The sequence below is a fragment of the Mirounga angustirostris genome, unplaced genomic scaffold (assembly GCF_029215605.1).
Source record: "Mirounga angustirostris isolate CCGP_5_RB_7025 unplaced genomic scaffold, mMirAng1.0.hap1 SCAF_10, whole genome shotgun sequence".
Classification (NCBI taxonomy): domain Eukaryota; kingdom Metazoa; phylum Chordata; class Mammalia; order Carnivora; family Phocidae; genus Mirounga; species Mirounga angustirostris.
Genome location: NW_026991718.1, coordinates 62,433,722 through 62,456,446, shown reverse-complemented (window position 1 = coordinate 62,456,446; position 22,725 = coordinate 62,433,722). Strand labels below are relative to the sequence as shown.

Below are 22,725 nucleotides of genomic sequence, written 5' to 3'. Positions count from 1 at the left end.
ATCTTTTGTATGTAATCTAATCTTTTCTATTGAGTTGTTAGAACTTTGTCTTTAATGTTCTGAAGTTTGACTATGGTGGGCTGGAGTACAGATTTATTATTTATCTTGCTGGGGACTTGTGATTCTTAAATCAGAGGATTCATGACTTTTATCAGTATTTGAAAGTTACCAGATATTATTTATTCAAAAGTACCTGTCCTCTATTCTCTGTGTCCTCTAGTTCTGGAGCTTTTTAGAAAATTGTGTTTCTGTCACATATTACCTTAGTGGTTCATAATCTCTTCTTCATATTTTATATCTCTATATTTCTGTGTGGTAAATTCAAGATTATTTCCTCAGATCTAATCTGTTTCACTGTTCTCTTTGTAGCTCTATCTAATCTACCATTTGGCTATTCATTAGGTTTTAAATATTAATGATTATATATGTATTACATATATTAATATATAGAAAAGTGCATACAACATATAGTTTATCAAGAAAATATATCTAATACCAAGATACTCACAATCCCCATCTGGGTCAAGCATATAAAATATCAACAAACCGTGTTCTAGAAGCTCTGACATCTCTTCCCTACCTTGTAGTAGTAACAACACTGTCTAGACTCTTTATGGTTTTTATTTTACTGTTTTGTTATTTTGTGTGTGTGTGTGTGTGCATCCGTAAGCATATATAATTTGTGGGTTTTTAATTTATATAAATAGAATCATAAATATACATTTTGTTTTATGTGTTTTTTTACTCAACATTATATCTAAGATATATCTATATTACTACTACATCTGTATTCCATTCATTTTTTTCCTACAATGTATTTCATACTATGACTATAATACAATTTGTTACACATTCTACTAAAGATAGATGTGTGTGTAATTTCCAGCATTGGACTATTCCAAATTCAAACTTATTCCCATATTTCCTCTTGGAGTTCTATTTTTTTTCTTTTTAAAATATTTTATTTATTTGTCAGAGAGAGAGTACAAGCAGGGGGAGCGGCAGGCAGAGGGAGAGGGAGAAGCAGGCTCCCCACTGAGCAAGGAACTCAATGTGGGGCTCGATCCGAGGACCCTGGGATCATGACCTGAGCCAAAAGGAGACGCTTGCCCAGCTAAGCCACTTAGGCATCCCTCCTCTTGGAGTTCTAATGTGTTTCTTGTTTTTGGTCCCTGTCTCTTAGATCTCTGGTGTTTTTTGAATTACAACCAATTTGTTCATTTTTTTTTTTTAAGATTTATTTATTTATTTGACAGAGAGAGAGAGATAGCGAGAGCAGGAACACAAGCAGGGGGAGTGGGAGAGCGAGAAGCAGGCTTCCCGCCGAGCAGGGAGCCCGATGTGGGACTCGAGCCCAGGACCCTGGGATCATGACCTGAGCCGAAGGCAGACGCTTAACGACTGAGCCACCCAGGCGCCCTGTTCATTTTTTCATAGAATGTTTTGCATTGTTTCTTATGCTACTGATACTTTGTGTCTGTTATCATTTCAAGCAGGTATTTGAGCTATATGGAAGGTCTGAATTTCCTGGGGTTTATGCCTTTTGTTTGCTTTCCTTCCTGTTTTGTAGTGTTGGACCATTGACTCCTCTTTAGCCATGCTTTATCTCGTAATCATGTGGGTCCAGTGTGTCTCTTGAAAATTTGTTTCTTTTGCTTCTGCAAGGTATTCTGGGTTATCATTTGGCTTCAAGTCCTTGTACCATACTGTTGTGTAAATTTGAGCCTCAAATTCCTGAAGATGGCTTTGGAGTAACTAATTATCAGGAAAGACTACTTTTCCTTACACTCAGAGTCTAAGCCACAGAAGGTGGGGATTTTTGTTTTTGTTTGTTTGTTTGTTTATGTTAATCACCATACATTACATCATTAGTTTTTGATGTAGTGTTCCATGATTCATTGTTTGCGTATAACACCCAGTGCTCCATGCAGAATGTGCCCTCTTTAATACCCATCACCAGGCTAACCCATCCTACCACCCCCCTCCCCTCTAGAACCCTCAGTTTGTTTTTCAGAGTCCATTGTCTCTCATGGTTCGTCTCCCCCTCCGATTTCCCCCCCTTCATTCTTCCCCTCCTGCTATCTTTTTTTTTAACATATAATGTATTATTTGTTTCAGAGGTACAGATCTGTGATTCAACAGTCTTACACAATTCACAGCGCTCACCATAGCACATACCCTCCCCATTGTCTATCACCCAGCCACCCCATCCTTCCCACCCCGCACCACTCCAGCAACCCTCAGTTTGTTTCCTGAGATTAAGAATTCCTCATATCAGTGAGGTCATATGATACATGTCTTTCTCTGATTGACTTATTTCGCTCAGCCTAACACCCTCCAGTTCCATCCATGTCATTGCAAATGGCAAGATTTCATTCCTTTTGATGGCTGCATAATATTCCATTGTATATATGTACCACCTCTTCTTTATCCATTCATCTGTCAATGGACATCTTGGCTCTTTTCATAGTTTGGCTGTTGTGGGCATTGCTGCTATAAACATTGGGGTGCACGTATGCCTTTGGATCTCTACATTTGTATCTTTGGGGTACATACCCAGTAGTGCAATTGCTGGGTTGTAGGGTAGCTCTATTTTCAACTTTTTGTGGAACCTCCATACTGTTTTCCAGAGTGGCTACACCAGCTTGCATTCCCGCCAACAGTGTAGGAGGGTTCCCCTTTCTCCGCATCCCTTGACTTGTTAATTTTAGCCATTCTGACTGGTGTGAGGTGATATATCATTGAGGTTTTGATTTGGATTTCCCTGATGCCGAGTGATGTTGAGCACTTTTTCATGTGTCTGTTGGCCGTTTGGATGTCTTCTTTGGAAAAATGTCTGTTCATGTCTTCTGCCCATTTCTTGATTGGATCATTTGTTCTTTGGGTATTGAGTTTAAGAAGTTTTTATTGATTTTGGATACTAGCCCTTTATCTGATATGTCATTTGCAAATATTTTCTCTCATTCTGTCGGTTGGCTTTTGGTTTTGTTGACTGTTTCCTTTGCTTTGCAAAAGCTTTTTATCTTGATGAAGTCCCAATAGTTCATTTTTGCCCTTGCTTCCCTTGCCTTTGGCGATGTTTCTAGGAAGAAGTTGCTGTGGCTGAGGTCGAAGAGGTTGCTGCCTGTGTTCTCCTTTAGGATTTTGATGGACCCCTGTCTCACATTGAGGTCTTTCAACCCTTTTGAGTCTGTTTTTGTGTGTGGTATAAGGAAATGGTCCAGTTTCATTCTTCTGCATGTGGCTGTCCAATTCTCCCAACACCATTTGTTGAAGAGACTGTCTTTTTTCCATTGGACATTCTTTCCTGCTTTGTCGAAGATGAGTTGACCATAGAGTTGAGGGTCGATTTCTGGGCTCTCTATTCTGTTCCACTGATCTATGTGTCTGTTTTTGTGCCAGTACCATACTGTCTTGATGATGACAGCTTTGTAATAGAGCTTGAAGTCCGGAGTTGTGATACCACCAGCTTTGCTTTTCTTTTTCAACATTCCTCTGGCTATTCGGGGTCTTTTCTGGTTCCATACAAATTTTAGGATTATTTGCTCCATTTCTTTGAAAAAAGTGGATGGTATTTTGATGGGGATTGCATTGAATGTGTAAGATTGCTCTAGATAGCATTGACATTTTCACAATATTTGTTCTTCCAATCCATGAGCATGGGATGTTTTTCCATTTCTTTGTGTCTTCCTCAATTTCTTTCAGGAGTATTTTATAGTTTTCTGAGTACAGATTCTTTGCCTCTTTGGTTAGATTTATTCCTAGGTATCTTATGGTTTTGGGTGCAATTGTAAATGGGATCGACTCCTTAATTTCTCTTTCTTCTGTCTTGTTTTTGTTTCTCTTTCTGTGTTTGACAGTGGTGAAATCTCTCTCTCTTACTTTCATTCTTTCCCTCTCCTTCCTCACCCTCCTTCCCCTCTTTCCTTTTCTTCCCCTCCCTCATCTTCCCATTTCTCTCTCTCTTTTTTTAATGTTTCACACTACTGAAGATGTAGCCCTTGGAAAATTTGACTTTATGTGGCCAACTTAACTTCAAATCTCTGCCTGTTGCAGGCCCAAGGACTTGTCTTTTTCCCAGGAGGGCTTTAACACTAATATCCTTGGCTACCCAGAGTAGGCAGCCTCTTTCGGGCCTGCAGCACAGCCTAGAACATTAATGCTCATGTACATTTCCCTCTGGTTTTTCAATTTCTCTTTGTTTTGGGCTTCCTATTTATTTATTTATCTATCTATCTAACCAGATCAACTCTTCATTTATAAGAAAGTTTGATTTATTATATTCATCATCTTGTTTATTTTATAGAAGAAGGTTTTTGGTTTATCTACTGCACTACTTTATTAACATTCTTTATCAGATTCCATCATATTTTAGCTTTTCTAGTTGCCTTCTGTGTAAGTCTTTGGCTGCCAGTGTCAGAAACTCAAAAGTATTTAAACAAAGGGAGGATTTATTAACTCTTATAACTCAGAAGTATAGGGCTTTTCTGACTTCAGGTGTGCGTAGTCTAGAGCTTAAGCAAGGTCAACAGGTCCCTTTCTCTCTTCGTACTTTACCCTTACTTTTTTCAGTGTTGGATTTGATTTTCAGACTTCATTTTCCATTTAGCTGAGGAAAGTAATTTCTAGGATTTGGTATCCTTACAGTTTATGGCCTTTTGTTACATAGCATTTTACTTTCAAATCCTAGGAAATAACTTTTTGCCTAGTTGGGGCATGTTGCTCTTTCTGAACTGGCTACTGTGGCCAATGGGCTCGTATATTCCAATTGGCCAGGTTTGGTCATCTGCCCAACTCTGAGATGTAAGGGCAGGTATACTGTGTTAAGCAGCCCTACTAGATCCACATGGGAAGAAGGCAGTTCGGTTCCTCAAAGGAAAAACCAGACAGAGTTCCCAATGAAGAGAAAAAAGTGCTAGTAGGGCAGATATCTTATATGTGCAATATGCATTTTTTAGCAGCTCATCAGAGCTCTGGTTAGAAATTTAAATGAAGATGTGAGACTGCTATAACTTCAAGACTATCACTGTTTCTGATCATTCTTTTCAACCCTGAATAGATTAATCAGCAGTAACCTACCAAACAAGATCCCTTTCCCTCCTTTATCAAGTCCTAACAGTTTCACTTTCTGAAATCTCTGGAATCTGTTCATTTTTCTTTATCTACCACTGATAGTGTAGTCCAAGCTATAGTCCTCTTTCCTCTGGTTTATCAAAATTAAATCCTTAGTGATCGGTCAGTATCTACTCTGGTTCCCCTTCAGTGTTCTCCACACTGTGGTGTAGTGATCTGTTCAGAATGCAAATCTAATTATGTGTTTCCTATCCTCCAACTACACCTCAAGTTTTTAAAACCTTTCATTAGGCAGAAATTATTAACTAGATTTACATCTGGCCCATCATCACTTCTCCAACTATTCTTGCTCAATAATTCCCTTTTATATAGATTAAATTATATATTTGCTTATTACTGTCTACCTCTCCCTTTTACATTTATTATAATTACAGTTTTGCACCTGTGTATGAGTATTTACTGAATGTCCGATTTCTCCATTAGACTATAAAAGCAGATACCATGTCTGTTTTCCATTATCTTTTAATTTCACTAGATAGAATGTGGCTTGGCTTACAGTAGAAAATAAATATTTCATTAATTAACTGATTAATTACTATAAAGAGACCTCCGTGATAATGAGGACAATTTATTTGTTCATCATCCATCTCCAAGAGCTTTCTAGTCAATTGATTTTGGATTTAGGCCCTCAAATATAATCTAACTTAGAAGTTTATGGAGAATATTATATAGCTATCAGATGACAAGTGTGAGATTTTTTTTTTTTTAAAGATTTTATTTATTTATTTGAGACAGAGAGAATGAGAGAGAGAGAGCACATGAGAGGGGGGAGGGTCAGAGGGAGAAGCAGGCTCCCTGCCGAGCAGGGAGCCCGATGCGGGACTCGATCCCGGGACTCCAGGATCATGACCTGAGCCGAAAGCAGTCGCTTAACCAACTGAGCCACCCAGGCACCCAAGTGTGGGATGTTTTGAGTATCTGTCAACACATAGTTATGTTCATGTGAAATAATGTGAAAGGCTATAAAGTAGTAGGGCTATACTCATTGAAGTCAGCAAGGAGTAGCCCATTGCACTGGTTAAATATCTCTTTTCCCATTAGCACCCAAATAAGTTATTTATGTAGTTGAAACCACCAATTTTTCTTTTGTGCTTTTCTGCTTGCATCTGTTGGGCTTGATGATGTATTTGCTGCTGGGGCCACTTGCTTTTAGACGAGAAGCAGGAAGTTTCTACCAACTTCTACCTCAGGAAGCAAAGACCCCTGCCCAGAGTCAGTACTGCACTAAGTGGACCGGGTTAGGACAGGGCAGTTTCTCCCCAGGCTTCGGCACCACCCTAGTAAAAATAGTCTGCCAGAGGTGGGAAGAAAGGCTTTTCTTACCCCTTCTTCTCTAACAGGACTGGAATCCTTCTTCTATATTCACTCTCTTTAGTTTTTTCTTGCCTTAGATATGGATCATCCATCCCTCCTGCAGTTCCCTTGGGACTACTGTATGGGTGACTGTGGAATGACTTTACATGCATCAAGGTTAAAAGGTCAAAATTACTTGATATAAATACATTTAGTTTCTTTGGAAAGAGCTCTGAGTTCACAGTTTATATCATATCAAGAAACACTGAAGTAATAATTTTTTCAAATGGTTGATAACAGGCTGACATAAAAATTTTTGGAAAACGGTTAAGAAAGTTGTGCGTGAGTTGGCTCGACTGTAAAGTGGAATTAATATATTTTGGTAAATTTATGATTTTTTAAATATCTATCATGTGCAAAAGAGGAAAGCTGATGGAGTTATCTTAGTTATCAATGGAGAAATCTTAGTAGTAGTCATAAGAGGATGGCGTCTGAGAAACATACTGAAAATATACTTGAAGAATTGATCTTGTTCTCCATCTGTTAGGTGCTAATATTTAATCATATTCAACAGTAGTTCTACCTTCCTTCCTTTCATTTTCCATTAAACATCCTACTAACACTTGAAACAGTGCCTTGCAAGTTCTGGCCTCATGATAAATAACTATTGGTTAGTTGAAGGAATGAATGGATGAAGAGTTAAGAGATGAATGACAAGATTCTAGACATTCATAGTACAAATAAATACACACATTAACTTATCAAGATTTGAAAACCATAACTTTTTTTTTTTTTTAAGATTTTATTTATTTATTTGACAGAGAAAGACACAGCGAGAGAGGGAACACAAGCAGGGGGAGTGGGAGAGGGAGAAGCAGACTCCCTGCCGAGCAGTGAGCCCGATGCGGGACTCGATCCAGGGACTCCAGGATCATGACCTGGACCGAAGGCAGTCGCCTAACCAACTGAGCCACCCAGGCGCCCGAAAACCATAACTTTTTAATAATTTAGATAGTATAGATGAAAGGATTGATTTGATCTAAAAATTTGAACAGTGAAATTATCAGAAGTTTGATTACTATATCTAAAATGCAGCGGCACCTGGCTGGCACAGTTGATAAAGCAGGTGACTCTTGATCTCGAGGTTGTGAGTTGAGCCCCATGTTGGCTGTGAAGCCTATTTAAATAATAAATGAATAAAGAAGAAATTTTTAAAAATGCAAATGATAAATAATAAAAGGAAGTTAGATAACTTGAAGTGAGCTTTTTAGGAGATACATATTATTTAATGTAGGAATCATTGATTGCCAGGTTCAGAAAATGATTTTTAAAAGACTTTATTCTCATTCTCTCTTGATTTATTTTAGAGTTTTGCCACACAGAAATTGTTTTGAACTTTCCAGTTAAGATGAATCAGTTTCCAGGGGTGCCTGGGTGGCTCAGTCATTAAGCGTCTGCCTTCGGCTCAGGTCATGATCCCAGGGTTCCGGGATCAAGCCCCACATCAGGTTCCCTGCTCCACGAGAAGCCTGCTTCTCCCTCTCCCCCTGCCTGCCTGCCACTCCCCCTGCTTATGCTCTCTCTCTCACTATCTCTGTCTCTGTGTCAAATAAAAATAAAATCTTAAAAAAAAAAAAGATGAATCAGTTTCCATTTCTGAACTGTCATAGATTTTAATTTAGTAAAATTGAATCAGTAGATTTTACTATTTATCATATACTAGTTAATGCTACATATCCAGAAAATATTTCCCCCTACATTTGGATCTGTGTGATTAATATCTGTTGCTTTCCATGTTTGAATATTTGAATATGGTTTATGGCAAAGTGTGGGCTATGGTGTCAGATGGACTGAGTTTCAGTCCCCAGTCTGCACTTCTTAGTGAGCAAATTATTCAATTTGTCGAACCTTAGTAGTATCTTGTGTAACATGAAGATGATACCTACCAGAAGAGGTTCTCTGGAGGATGTAATAAGTGAAGATAAGTAAAATGCTTAGCACAGTGTCATAGTAGAAATTCAGTAATTGGGAATGACTATTTCTCTCTTCCACCCTATGTTTGGTTCTGCAGCTTTCCCCGCAAATAAACCGGGTAAAGATGCAAGACATGTAGTAAAAGTGGTAAGTATTACTCTTAAATTTGTATTTCATATATATTTCACTTTTTTTGTTTTCTACTTTATTCCTGGTAGCTTTGTAAAAACAGTTTTTAACTTAGCTTTTAATTTTACTTATCAATAAATGTAGTGTTATAGTATATTTTCACATTATTAAAATATAAAGACTGGAGAACTTTGTTCTTCTGTGTTGACATTTGTCATCTTTATATCCTATCTAGCTGTCTCTCCATTCCTTTCTTCTCTTTCTTCCTCTTTACTCTAAGTGGTAAGGTTCTTTAAGGCAAGGATGAGGTTTTATTTTTGTTTGTATCCCCTATGCCTAGTACAATGAATGAAATACAGTCGTTACTTAGTAAAGGTGTCATGTGTGAATGAACCCCATGGTAGTCTGCAGTGTATCTACCCTCATGTCCATGTTGGTAGACATTGAATGTCTGTGTATATACATTTCTCAGTGCTTTTAGTAAGTTTTTTTCCATAAGAAGACTACTTTCATGTGTAAGATTGTGTAGAGATAGCGTTACAGTATAAAAATTTAAACATGAGATTCTCCAAGTTTATTTAGTGCTTTTCTGAGATTGTTTGTGGAAATTTGATGCCTGTGTTTTATAATAAATTATTCAAGCACTGTTTATATACTATGAATGTATACTCATATTTTCACAGTTGAAATATCAAATCTATCTTTAAGATTATTGTTTCCTAATAAAATTAATTATTCTTTTATAGGAATATCAAGAAAATGGCCCATTATTTTCAGAACTTAAATTTTATCAAAGAGCTGCAAAAATAGACTTTAGTAAGTAAATTTAGCAAAGCAGGCTACTTCCATATGCATATATATATATATATATATATATATATATATATATATGCTAAAGTGAATATTAATATTTTTCTTTTTTCTGGCCTTCTGGAAAATTATCAATTAAAATATTATTGTAATTGATATAATTAACTATTATATAAAATAAGATAGATGCTCTGTAAATGTTGATATTATATACATAGTGGGTTATATATTTCAAATCAAAATTGTTTCTGCTACTTTACGTACAATGTCAAGTTGTTGGTCTAAGCTACCAAGAGTTCTCTAAGTATAAAAGATAGTAGAATGAAATAATTTCTTTCATAGGAAACCATTTGGTGTCAAAGGTTGTAAGGAAAAGATATTAAAATGGGCAGTAGATATATAAACAAAAGGAATGGCCATAGAATGGATTAGTGTAAGGTATGTGGAAGTGATTAAACATTAAAATGATTTAGACCATAAGTTAAAAGTGTTAGAAACTTGAATGTTGGGAAATTAACTGGAGCTGAAAATCACATGTAAGAACCCCCAGTTAGAGGAATTGAATGTGAAATGAATGTGAGCAGAGCTGAAGAACAGAAGCATTTTGTAAACACTGCACCATATAGATGGACTAAGTAGAGCTTTCAAGAGGTTAATATGAATAAAAACAATAATAGTCAAGGTCCTCTGCATTATGTTTAAGAAAAAGAATGATGAGACTAGCCTCAATAATTAACTTTGTTTTCCTTAATAAAACCTCCTAAATGGTACGACAATGGTCTTTACAACTGCTTAAACTATGTCAGGGTGACAAATAGAATCCATTAAACTTGATTGTTTATTGTAGAGCTGTCGTACACATTAAGCATATATGGTAGAAAAGGTAAGCTACCTGACGGTTTCAGTGGATTTGATTTTTTTAAAACTAAATTTAATCAAAGCAGTTTCTGTATAACAATTTCATAGTAAGATGATTTTTCTGCCCAATTTCTATTTTTTCAACTACCATGGCTTCAAATTTTTACGTAACGGAAAAGAAAAAGCCATCTCTCTACTGATTCTTTGGTACTTAACATATGTTCTATTTCATTTTATTTTAATTTTTTGAACATATGTTATATTTTAAAATTTAACATATAAGGGAATGAATTTTTTTCATGAATAGAAACACTTGTGTATATGATGCTAATGCATTTTATGACCATGACTACTTTTGTTTTGGTTATAATTGCTTTAATTTAAAATTTCTGTATGTTTTTATGTTAATTATAGTGGTAAATAGAATTTGAAGCTACTAGATAGATATATTTGATTCTTTAAAACATTTACTAGAAAGGTCTGATTTCTGTTTAGGCTAGCTAAATAACTTCTAGAATCTATGTAAAAGTAAGAAATAACATTTCTAAAAATATATATATCTTTTTTCCTGTTAAATTTGTCTTTGTAGTCAAGAACTGGATAGAACTCAAACGACTTGATTATTTAGGAATTCCTCTGTTTTATGGATCCGGTATTACTGAATTCAAGGGAAGAAGGTAAAATGGAATTATAATTGAGTATTCTATGACTGTGTCTTATGTGCTCTAATACCTTTGCTATATAACAGATTGCCCAAATCATAGTAGCGTATAACAACAGACTACTATCATCTTAGTTTCCATGGGTAACCAACATGGAAGTTACCCATGGAAACTATGGCTTCCCCAGATGGTTCCAGCTTAGGACTCTGAGGATGTAGTCAGCTGTCTGTTGGGTTGCAGTCATCTCATGACCTGACTGGGGAAGGATCTGGTTTCAAGGTCGCTCGTGTGGCTGTTGGCAGGCCTCAGAAGATCTGCTTCTCAATACACTCATGTGATTATTTACAGGCCTCACTTCCCCAGGCCTCTCAATAATAGGTCTCTCAGCAGGCTGCCTCAGTGTTACAAAGACATGGTAGCTGGCTTCCCCTAGCACAAATAATTGAAAGAGAGAGAGAGAAGGAGAAAAAGCACATGCACACATAGGAGCATGCATTCAAGAATAAAGCCACAGCCTTTTTATAATTGAATCTTTAGAATTTATATAAAAATTTGAAAAAAATAAAGTTAACATACAGTGCAATATTAGTTTCAGGAGTAGAGTTCAGTGATTCATGACTTACATATAACACCCAGTGCTCATCACAAGTGCCCTCCTTAATCCCCATCACCCATTTAGCCCATCACCTGCCCACCTCCCCTCCATCAACCCTAAGTTTGTTTTCTATCATTAAGAATCTCTTATGGTTTGCTTCCCTCTTCCCCCCGCCCTTCCCCTATGTTCATCTGTTTTGTTTCTTAAACTCCACATGAGTGAAATCAGATGGTATTTGTCTTTCTCTGCCTTATTTCGAATCTTACAGTGATGTCACATATTTCCACTATAGTCTCTTTGCTAGGGGCAAGTCACTAAGTCTACTCCATACACAAGAGAGGAGATGTAATTAAGCTTTGCCTCTTGAGAAAAGGCACAACAAAATTTTACAGAAACATTTTTTTTTAATCACCACATATAAATAATTGACTAGTGATTTTTAAAAGAGAAAAAAATCAGTTTGTTAGGTACCCCATCTTGCCCTTCCAATAGCCTTTTAAGATAGGTGATGTCTTTTTCCCTAGGTGAGGAAATAGGCTCAGTGGTCAGTGCTTTGTTCAAATGGTGTTTAAATGCTATCAATAAAAACAAAATGAATGATCAGTAATCTTGAAACAAAGTAAAGGGCTGCTAATAGAGGACTGAGTGGCTGAGTGGATCATGGTATATCCATACCATGTAATATTATGCAGCCCATTAAAGAAATCCGTTAGAGCTATACCAGTTGGGAGGTATAGTGGGAGGGTTTCAGTGAGATACTGATGAGAAAAGTATGATGCAGAAAAGTGCATGTAATAAGATCACATTTTTGTAAAACAAAGACAAAAATTCCTTTATTTCTGTGTTCATGTGTGTATACACAAATGTAGACTGGGGCTGATGTGGGCATGTAAGTGAAGGGAAGAAAAGGGGCAGAGGTGACAAACAGAAAAGAAGTACATTTTTTAAAAAGATTTATTTATTTATGAGAGAGAGAGAGTGGGAGAATGGGTGGGAGGGGTAAAGGGGGAGGGAGAGAGTCTCAAGCAGACTGCACGCTGAGTGCAGAGCCTGACGCGGGGCTCGATCTCATGACCCTGAGATCACGACCTGAGCCAAAACCATGAGTTAGACATTCAACCGACTGAGCCACCCAAGCGCTCTGAAAAGAAGTACATTTTTTAAAGTCAGGTTTATAAGTGTGTAGAGAAAGTAAAATATGACTTATAAGGTCAAGAAACAAATATAAATAAAATTTTCTGTATGGACAAATAATTTGTTCAAGGTCATATAGTGAGAGGGTGATGAAATAAAAATGAAAGAGCATTCTCTTTTCATGACCTATGACTGAGCGTGAGTGTTTGAGCACAGCATTCCCTTCTATTAGAAACTAACTGCAGAATAAATACTGACTAGTATCTTTCTGTAAAAGAACAGCAAGATTATTAATGTACATTTCATTCTTTAATGGTTCAGATTGCAGTATTCTTCATTGTTGGGTTGGGGGTGTTTTTCCTTGTTTCAAATTCATAAATAGGCAGTTTCAAGCATTGCTATCTTAAGATCTCTTTTTGACGTCTTCTTCTTATAGTTACAGATTTATGGTAATGGAAAGACTAGGAATAGATTTACAGAAGATCTCAGACCAGAATGGTACTTTTAAAAAGTCAACTGTCCTGCAGCTAGGTATCCGAGTGGTAAGAATGAATGACTTATTTCACATGCCTTATTTTCAGATTATTTACTTGTTACAATATACAAATCGTTGCCCTTTGTGGAATTATCAGAGAATGAAGGATTATTGCCCTAGAAATGTCAGTTATTTAGAGTAGAGGCTATTTTGGTGAAATTGATAACAGTGGGCTCTGTAAGTGACAGAATGTGCTGTGTTTGGCACTACAAACTCAATTAGGCATTGGTTCTACAGTCTGATTTTTTTCCCCTCACAGCTTTGTTTTACATATCAGAACAAGCTTGCATTGGTATAAGAATAACCTCTCTTTTGTCGGTTATATTTATAACAATGCAAACGGTGGCAAAATATATTATTTTCCATACTAAACACGTGATGGTATGGGGGTGCTATAAAGTTTTTAGTATGAGTTTGGGATGGTGGCAGTAATTACTATGGCAATGAATAATACATACTTTGCCAAATAAGAAGCAATGAAATCTTAATAGCACCCATGCACACATTTTGTTTATACCACATATTTGTCTTATCTTGTTTGTGTTTGGTTTGCCCAAGCTCCATTTTGTTTTTTCCATTTTAAGTAGAATGAAACTGCTCATGCCAGGTTGGGATGTGGCAGATAGAACTCGTTAATTTTCCCGTTCATCCATTCATCCGTTTAGCCAGCCAGCAAATGTTTATTGAGCACTGGGTGTAGGTAGCATGCAAGGCTCAAGGGCTTCAAAGATGAAGCTAAGGTATTTTCTATTACTGTTCAGAGGGAAAATGCCCTTCCATGTGCTCATGGACATGGTGTTTTGTTCTGGGGTCTCCAAAACTTGATTTATAATCATTGGTTGGGTGAGGAACTGCTGAGGGAACTTCATGATTATTTTATTTTGGATCTCTGATTTTATTGTGTTTTTCCTCTTTGCACAGGGTGATTTGGCCAACCAGGCTGTCAGGGGCATAGGCATAGGCACTGTTGAATCTTGGTTTCCTTCTCTCAGAAGTTTAATTAAAACACTTGATATTTGGGGATCATGTTATTCACCTTTTTTCAGGATTAAGTGACCGGTACCTATGATAAATAGATAAATACATAATTATAGAATATGTCACTTTGCTATTGTTACTATGAAAAAAATGTGTGTTATTCTATATTCAAAATGTTTGAAGTTGATCATGAGTTTGAAATAAATATCAATATAACCTTACATATTTTTTTTCATAGTTGGATGTACTGGAATATATACATGAAAATGAATATGTTCATGGTGATATAAAAGCAGCGAATCTACTGTTAGGTTACAGAAATCCTGATCGGGTAAGTACAGTATTAAGCTTTTGTTTCCAGGAAGAATCCTCGCAGTATCATACTGAGACATTCAAAAATCAAACTCCTAATCGAGAAGAGTTTACAAATGAGGATTAACGTGTTGTGATTTTTACCTTGTTTATCTCATTTAATGCACTAAACTAAGAAGTAATTAGGATGGGAAAACTGAGACTCAGAGGGGTTTAAATAATTTGTTAATGGACATATAGTTAAGTGGCTGAAATTTGAACTTCTGAGAGACTATAAACAAAGAACCATCCAAATCCAGTGAGAGAAGGGATGGATTTTTGCAGAGAAAAAAAATTAAAAGTCACATTAGCTCCTCTTTCACTGTATAAACACGTAACTTTTAAACAGAGCAGCATTTCCGATGGAACTTTCTCTGATGATGGAAGTATTCTGTGTGTCACTGTGCAGTACGGTGGCCGTCAGCCACACGTGGCTGTCAAGCACTTGAGATGTGGGCAGTGCACCACCAAATGCTGAAAAGGATGTGGAGCCACAGGAACTCTCATTCCTTGCTGCTGGAAATGAAAAATGGTACGGCCACTGTGGAAGACAGTTTCACAGTTTCTTTAAAAACTGAACATAGGGACGCCTGGGTGGCTCAGTCGTTAAGCGTCTGCCTTCGGCTCAGGTCATGATCCCAGGGTCCTGGGATCGAGCCCCGCATCGGGCTCCCTGCTCGGCGGGAGGCCTGCTTCCCCCTCTCCCACTCCCCCTGCTCGTGTTCCCTCTCTCGCTGTCTCTCTCTCTGTCAAATAAATAAAATCTTTAAAAAAAATAAAAATAAATAAAATAAAAACTGAACATATTCATAACATATGATCTGCAGTGACACTGCTTGGTATTTACCCAAAGTAATTGAGAATTTATATCCACACAAAAACCTACACACATGTTTATAGCAGCTTTATTCATAATTGCTAAAACTTGAATCAATGAAGATGTCCTTTAATAGGTGAATGGATAAATAAACTGTGGAACATCCAAACAACGCAATATTACTACTCAATGTTAAAAAGAAATGAGTAGTCAAGACATGAAAAGACATGGAGGAACCTTAAATGCATATCACTAAGTAAAAATCTGTATAATTCCAACTCTACAACATTTTGAAAAAGGCAAAACTATGGAGATGCGAAAAAGATCATTGATTGCCAGTGTTTAGAGGGGAGGGAGGGATGAATACGTAGAGCATAGAGGATTTTTAGGAAAGTGAAATTGTTCTGTATGATACTACAGTGGTGGGTACATGTTGTTTTACATTTTAAAACCCATAGAATGTTCAACACCAAAAGTGAACCCTAATGTAAACTATATAGACTTTGGGTTATAATGATGTGTCGCTGTGTAATGAGTGTAGGTTCATCCATTGCAACAGTACTCTGGTATGGGATGTTGATAGTGGGGGGAGATTGTCGGGGGGTGGGGGCAGTGGGTATATGAGAACTCACTATACTTTTCCACTCAGTTTTACCTAAATTGTTCTAAATTTACCAAAATTGAATCTAAAACTGCTCTAAAAGAATCTTTAAAAATGTGACTAGTGTGACTGAGGAACTGAATTTTAAATCTAACTTAATTTTAATTAATTTTTTCAGTTTTAGCTTGCTTTTCCCCACCAGCTTTATTGAGGTATGATCGACAAAAATTGCATATATTTAGGCTGTACAACATGTACGAAGTGATGATTTAACATATAATATGTTGTGAAGTGATGACCATCATCAATTTAATTAGCACATTCATCACTTCATATAGTTATTTTTGTTTTGTGGTGAGAACATTAAGATCTATTCTTAGTGAATTTGAGGTACACAGCATTATTAACTCTAGGCACCATGCTGTATGTTCGACCCCTAGAACTTATTCATCCTCTAACTAAAAGTTTATACCCTTTGGCCAGCATCTCCCCATTTTCTCCCCCCCACCCCTCCCAGGCCCCTGGCAAACACTTCTCTACTCTCTGGTTCTGTAAGTTTCACATTTTTACATGCCACAGTGAGATAATACAGTATTTGTCTTTCTGTGTCTGGTTTAATGTCCTCCACATTCATCCATGTTGTCACAAATGGCATATTTCTTTTTATGGCCAAATAATTCCATTGCCTGTATCTACCACATTTTCTTTATTCATTCATCCTCCAGTGACCACTAAGGTTATTTACATATTTTGGCTATTGGGAAAAATGCTGTGGTAACATGGGAGTGCACATATCTCTTTAAGAAAATGATTTCTTTTCCTCTCGATATATACCCAGAAGTTGGATTGCTGGATCATACAATAGTGCGATTTTGAGGAACTTTCACACTGTTTTCCATAAAGACTATACCAATTTCTATTCCCACCAAGAGTGTACAGGGTTCCCTCTTCTTCACACATTCACCAACACTGATTAGCTCTTGTCTTTTTTCTAATAGCCATCCTAACAGGTATTGAATGATGTCTCATTGTGATTTCAATTTTCATTTCCCTGATGATAATAATTTTGAGCACCTTTTCTTATACCTGTTGGGCATGTGTGTATCTTCTTTGGAATAATAAGTACACAGGTCCTTTGTGTATTTTTTAAATTGGGTTATTTTCTTGCTAGTGAATTGTATGAGTTTTTATATATTTTGGATATTAACCCCTTATCAGATCTAGGGTTTGCAAATATTTTCTACAGTTTGGTAGCTTGCCTTTTTATTTTGTTGGTGTTTTCCATTGCTGGGCAGAATCTTTTTGGTTACTTGTAATTCTAGTTGTTTATTTTTTGTTTTGTTGCCTGTGCTTTTGGTGTCAGTTGAAAAACAATCACTGCCACAACCCATGTTCATGGATTGGAAGAATTAATATTGCTAAAATATCCATACTACCCAAAGCTCTCCCTATCAAAATTCCAATGGCATTTTTCATAGAAATAGAAAAAACAATCCTCAAATCTGTATGGCACCACAGAAGACCCTGAATAGCCAAAGCAATCTTGAGAACAAAGTTGGAGGCATCACACTTCCGGATTTCAAACCATATGACAATACTGTAGTAATCAAAACAGTGTGGTATTGGCATAAAAACAGACACAGACCAGTGGAACAGAATAGAGAGTTCAGAAATAAAGCCATACATACTATCAACTACTCTTTGACAAGGGCACCAGTAATATACAATGAGAAAAGAATAGTCTGTTCAGTAAATAGTGGTGGGAAAACTGGAAGCGACATGCAAAAGAATTAAGTTGGACTCTTAATCTACACCATATACAAAAATTAAATCTTTAACCCATTAAAGATTTAAATGTAAGACCTGAAACCATAAAACCAGAAGAAAATGCAGGGAAAAAGCTTAATTTCAATTAATTTAAAATTAAGTAACTCCATGTGGCTAGTAGCCACTCTATCAGACAGATTTAGAAAGTGAAAAAATTGAGTCTATAAAAAATTTTAAAAATCATGGTTGAATATTTAACTGAACTCTAGATGAGGAAAGAAATTTCTAAGTAATGGTACAAAAGAAAAAATAGAAAATATTGAGAAATTCACATTTTAAAATGTCTATATTAAAAAATTGTAAAAGGGGCACCTGGGTGGCTCAGTCGTTAAGCGTCTGCCTTCGGCTCAGGTCATGATCCCAGGGTCCTGGGATCGAGCCCCGCATTGGGCTCCCTGCTTGGCAGGAAGCCTGCTTCTCCCTCTCCCACTCCCCCTGCTTGTGTTCCCTCTCTCACTGTGTCTGTCTCTGTCAAATAAATAAAATCTTAAAAAATAAATAAATAAATGAAAAAAGAAAGACAAATGAGAAACTGGAAAGTATGTTTGTGAAAGATATTTGGGGATATATATAGCAAACCAAAAAATTAGTAAGAAAAAAACACCAAATATTTTCTTAAAATAATGATTGAAAGGAATGAACAGAACACAAAAGAAATATAGCTGTCAGAAATGAATGAACAAAGTTCACCGTCACTGGAAAAAAGAGAGATGCAGATAAAAGCAGTGAAGTACCATTTTAAAAGAACTTACCAAATTGGAAAAGCCGAAAATAATAATTTGATGATACTGAGGCTGATGAGGGTGCCGGCCCTTGTAGAATGCCAGGGGCAATGGAAATTAAATGGGAGTAGGAGAAGAAATTAAGTTAATGGAAGGGCAATTTGGCAATATATATTAAAATTCTTTAAAAGTCTGCATACTTTTTGAAGGTTAGGTTTATTGAAGTATAATTTACCAACAGTAAAAGTCACCCTTTTTGCCGTACAGTTTGTTGTGTTTTGACACATGTATGTCTTATAACCGCCCCCACAGTCAAGATAGAGAGTGTTCCTGTCATCCTCAAACTTTCTCTCCTCCCCGCTGCAGTCAGTCCCCTTCTCTTGCCACACATTGGCCTCTGGCCCCTGACAATGATCTCTGCCCCAATAGTTTTTTGCATTTTGGGGAATGTCACATAAATGGAATTATAGGCTATATTCCCTCGTGCCTGGCTTCTTTCACTTCCCATAATGTTTGTGAGATTTACCCATGCTGTGGTTCATTAGTAGTTCATTCCTCTTTAAAGATAGATAGTATTCCACTGACAACCACTACAGTTTATCTGTTTACCTGTTGGAGATTTATGTTATTTCCAGTGTGGGGGGCAATTATTAGTAAAGTTGCTAAAAGCATTCACGTAAAGGTTTTTATGCAGATACGTGTTTTAACAACTTCTGGGTGAGTAACTAAGAGTGGGATTTCCAGAATCATAAGGAAGTGTATGTTTGACTTAAAAGAAACAGCCAAACTGGTTTTCAGAGCGATTGTACTGTTGTTACACATTTCCACCGGTGATGGGTAGTTCTCCACATCTTGCCACCACTTGGTTTCATTAGTTTTTAAAATTTTACCCGTTATAGTAGATGTGTTGTCACATCTAGTAGTGTTAATTTGCGTCAGTTATGTAATGACTAATGATACTGAGCATCTTTCATATGTTTATTTGCCACTCTTTTGTCTTCTTTGATGAATCAAATGTGCCCAGTTTTAAATCAGATTGCCTTATTTTAAGAGAGCTTTATGTTTTAAGGACAGGAACCTCTGTCAGATCTTTGCAGATACTTTCTTCATCCGTAGCTTACCTTATCTCTTACCATTGTCTTTCAGAAGGCAGATGTTTTTAATTATGATGAGACCCAATTTATGATTTTTTTCTTTTATAATTTCTGCTACTTCTATCCGAAGCCTGGATCACAAAATATTTTCTCGTAAGTTTTCCTCAAGGGGTTTTATAGAACTCTCATATTTAGATACCTGATCTATTTCAGGTTTGTATTTGGTGCAAGGTAAGGGTCAAGGCTCTTTTTTGGGGGGGAGGGGAAGATATACATGTGCCGTTGCTCCAACACTGTGTCGAACGGAACATCTTTTCCCCAGTGAATTCCTTTGGCTCCTTTGTCAAAATTATTGATCGTTTATGAATGAGTCTACTTCTGGATTCTCTATTACAGTATCATACAGTCAGTATCACACTTTCATGGTCATGAACTTAGGTAATAGGAGTTTTCCAACTTTGTTCTTTTTTTCAAAATTATTTTAACTATTCGGGATGCTTTGCAATTCCATGTATAATATTTTAAAATCAGTTTGTCAATTTCTGCCCAAAAACCTGCTAGGATTTTGATTGAGATTGTGTTGAACTGTAGATTAATTTGAGGGAATTGAAATCTTAACAATATGAGTCTTCTGACTAAATGCCAAGCTAATTCTTAACTGGGAAATGACTGATCTTTGTAATACTCATTTTTATTTCTTTTGTTTTTATATTTAACTTCAAAATACTTTTTTAAGGATTTTTATTTATTTATTTGACAGAGAGAGCACAAGCAGGGGGAGCTGCAGGCAGTGGGGAGAGGGAGAAGCAAGCTCCCCATTGAGCAGGGAGCCTGATGTGGGGCTCGATCCCAGGACCCTGGGATCATGACCTGAACTGAAGGCAGATGCTTAACCAACTGAGCCACCCAGGTGCCTCCAAAATATTTTTTAAATTTCCTGTGTAATTTGTTTTTTGACCCCAGGGTTGTTTGGAAGTATGTTGTTTAATTTCCAAATATTTGGAAGTTTTTAAATTCCTCTCTGCTATTGATCTTAATTTAATTCTCTTGTGCTCAGAGAACTACTTTGTATGATTTCTGTACTTTTAAGATTATTGAGAATTACTAAATGCCTCAACATATGAGCTAACTTACTGAATATTTCATGAGCCCTTAAAAAGAATATGTATTCTGTTGTCTGTCTTGGGGTGGAGTGTTTAATAAATGTCTGTTAGGTCCAGTTGGTTCAGTGTTGAAATTTCCTACATCCCCACTGAAAAGAGTATGGAAACCTCCAATTATAATTATGGATTTGTCTTTTTATTTCCATCAATTTTTGTTTCATGTATATTGAATAGAATTATATATAGAATTCCAAAATTCTATTACTGGTATACATGTTAAGGATTTTTATGTCCTCTTTATGAACTGTCTCCTTTATCATTATAAAACAAGAGTTTTTAATCCCTAAAATATTTCTTGTTCAGAAATCCACTTTGTCTGATATTAATATAGCTAACACCCCCTTTCTTTTGATTAGTGTTTGCATTATATATCATCTCCATTCTTTTGGTCTATTTTTGTCTGTATGTTTAAGCTAAATGTCTTGGAGACAGTATGTTCATTTTGAGGCTATTTTTAAGCTTTGCTAAGATGAGTCTGTAGTAGCCTATTCTCTGTGGATAGTTTATTCCTACTTCTGTGCTGTGAAGTTCTGTTATTTCTACGGAATTCCATGTGAGGACTTACTCTGGTTGGTCAGAACTCAACTCCCAGCTCTTTGTGAGCCCTGGGAATTATTCTTCTCCCTACTCCTCATTGGTTCTTTGCTCCACCTTTTATACTACAGATAAGGAGATCCTCGAGCAGATTTTTCTGGAGGTCCCCCTGCCTTGTAGCTCCCTCTTCTGAACTCCTCTCTGGATTTTCGGGCTCTTTAGGAGGCTCTCTGAACTCAGTCACTGTCTCAGCGGGATTGTTAGGATTTCCCCTCCTGTTCCTGAGTTTGGAATTATCACCAAGCAGAAAGCTGAGGCATCTGCGGGATTCAACTAATCTTTTTATCCCCATTTTCTCAAGGATCTCAATCTTGTGCTGCCTATTTAGTATCCAAAAACATTTGTATCTTTCATTTTAACCAGTTTCCCAGGGGCAGTAGAAGTGTAAATCCAGTCATTGTATTTTTTGCCAAAATCAAAAAGGGCTAGTTTTAAATAATTTTTGTGTGTGTGCGTGAATTATCCGCTCATGTCTTTTGCCCATTTTTCTCTTTTTTTTAAAAATTTTTTTTATTCCCTCAGTTTTGGAGAGTTCTTTAAATATGTGTTATATAAGCCCTTCATCTATTACAGATTTTGCAAATATTTTCTTTCAATTTGCCTCTTGTCCTGTGATTATACTTGTGATATTTCATTGCCACATAGAAGGTGAAACTTTTATTTTTAATGTGGTCAAATTTATCAGTCTTTTATTTGCTATGGATATTGAGTCATGGTTAATAACCTTGTTCTACAGACAGATTTTATATGAATTTAATTGTATAGTTTCATTTTTTACCTTTAAATCTCTTACTAATTTAGAGTTTATTCTTTTATATGACAAGAGGTATGGACCCAATTTTATCATTTTCTAAATGATTTTCCAGTTTTCCCAACACTATTTAAAAAAAAAATTTGGTCCAGTGATGTTAGACGTCACCTTTATCATATACTAAACTTCCATATGTACTTGAGTTCATTTCTGTACTTCCTACTGAATCCTTCTGGTCTAATTATGTTTCATAATTATAGTAGTGCATTACTTGCTGAGGTTCTGTAATGTATTTTAATATCTGGTGATGCTTAGTGCCTTGTAGCTTTTTTGTTTCAGTATTATTCTAGCTATTCACAGTTTTCTATGTTCTTTTGTTTAGCTTCATTTAAAAATACTTGTTGGCATTTTTATTGGACTTTTGTTAAATTTTTAAATTGACTTGGGAAGACCTGGCATCTTTATGATATATAGATGTTCATCAACAACAAGGAATCTTTTTGTATTGCGTCAGTTTTACATTTGTTATCTTCTTGAGTATTTTCACTCTTTCCTCACATTAACTTTTTCACATTTCTTGCTATACTTATTCCTAAATATTATACCACTTTTGTTGGTATTGTCACTGCTATTTTACTCTACTATTTTATCTTCTAAGTGATTAGTGTTTGTGTATATGAACACTGTTGATTTCTGTGCATTCA

At 36.3% G+C, this 22,725-nt stretch overlaps 1 protein-coding gene across 5 annotated transcripts in view; it reads left to right on the top strand.

The window, feature by feature from the left end:
• The window catches only part of VRK2 (VRK serine/threonine kinase 2), a 114,362-nt gene that overhangs the window by 36,926 nt on the left and 54,711 nt on the right, over positions 1 to 22,725 (top strand). For all 5 annotated transcript variants that reach the window (XM_045884949.3, XM_045884950.3, XM_045884952.3 and 2 more), the window contains exons 3-7: positions 8,498 to 8,547; positions 9,276 to 9,345; positions 10,787 to 10,874; positions 13,025 to 13,130; positions 14,340 to 14,432. In XM_045884949.3, coding sequence (XP_045740905.1) covers positions 8,498 to 8,547; positions 9,276 to 9,345; positions 10,787 to 10,874; positions 13,025 to 13,130; positions 14,340 to 14,432 — 407 coding nt within the window. The remainder of the gene's footprint in view (positions 1 to 8,497; positions 8,548 to 9,275; positions 9,346 to 10,786; positions 10,875 to 13,024; positions 13,131 to 14,339; positions 14,433 to 22,725) is intronic.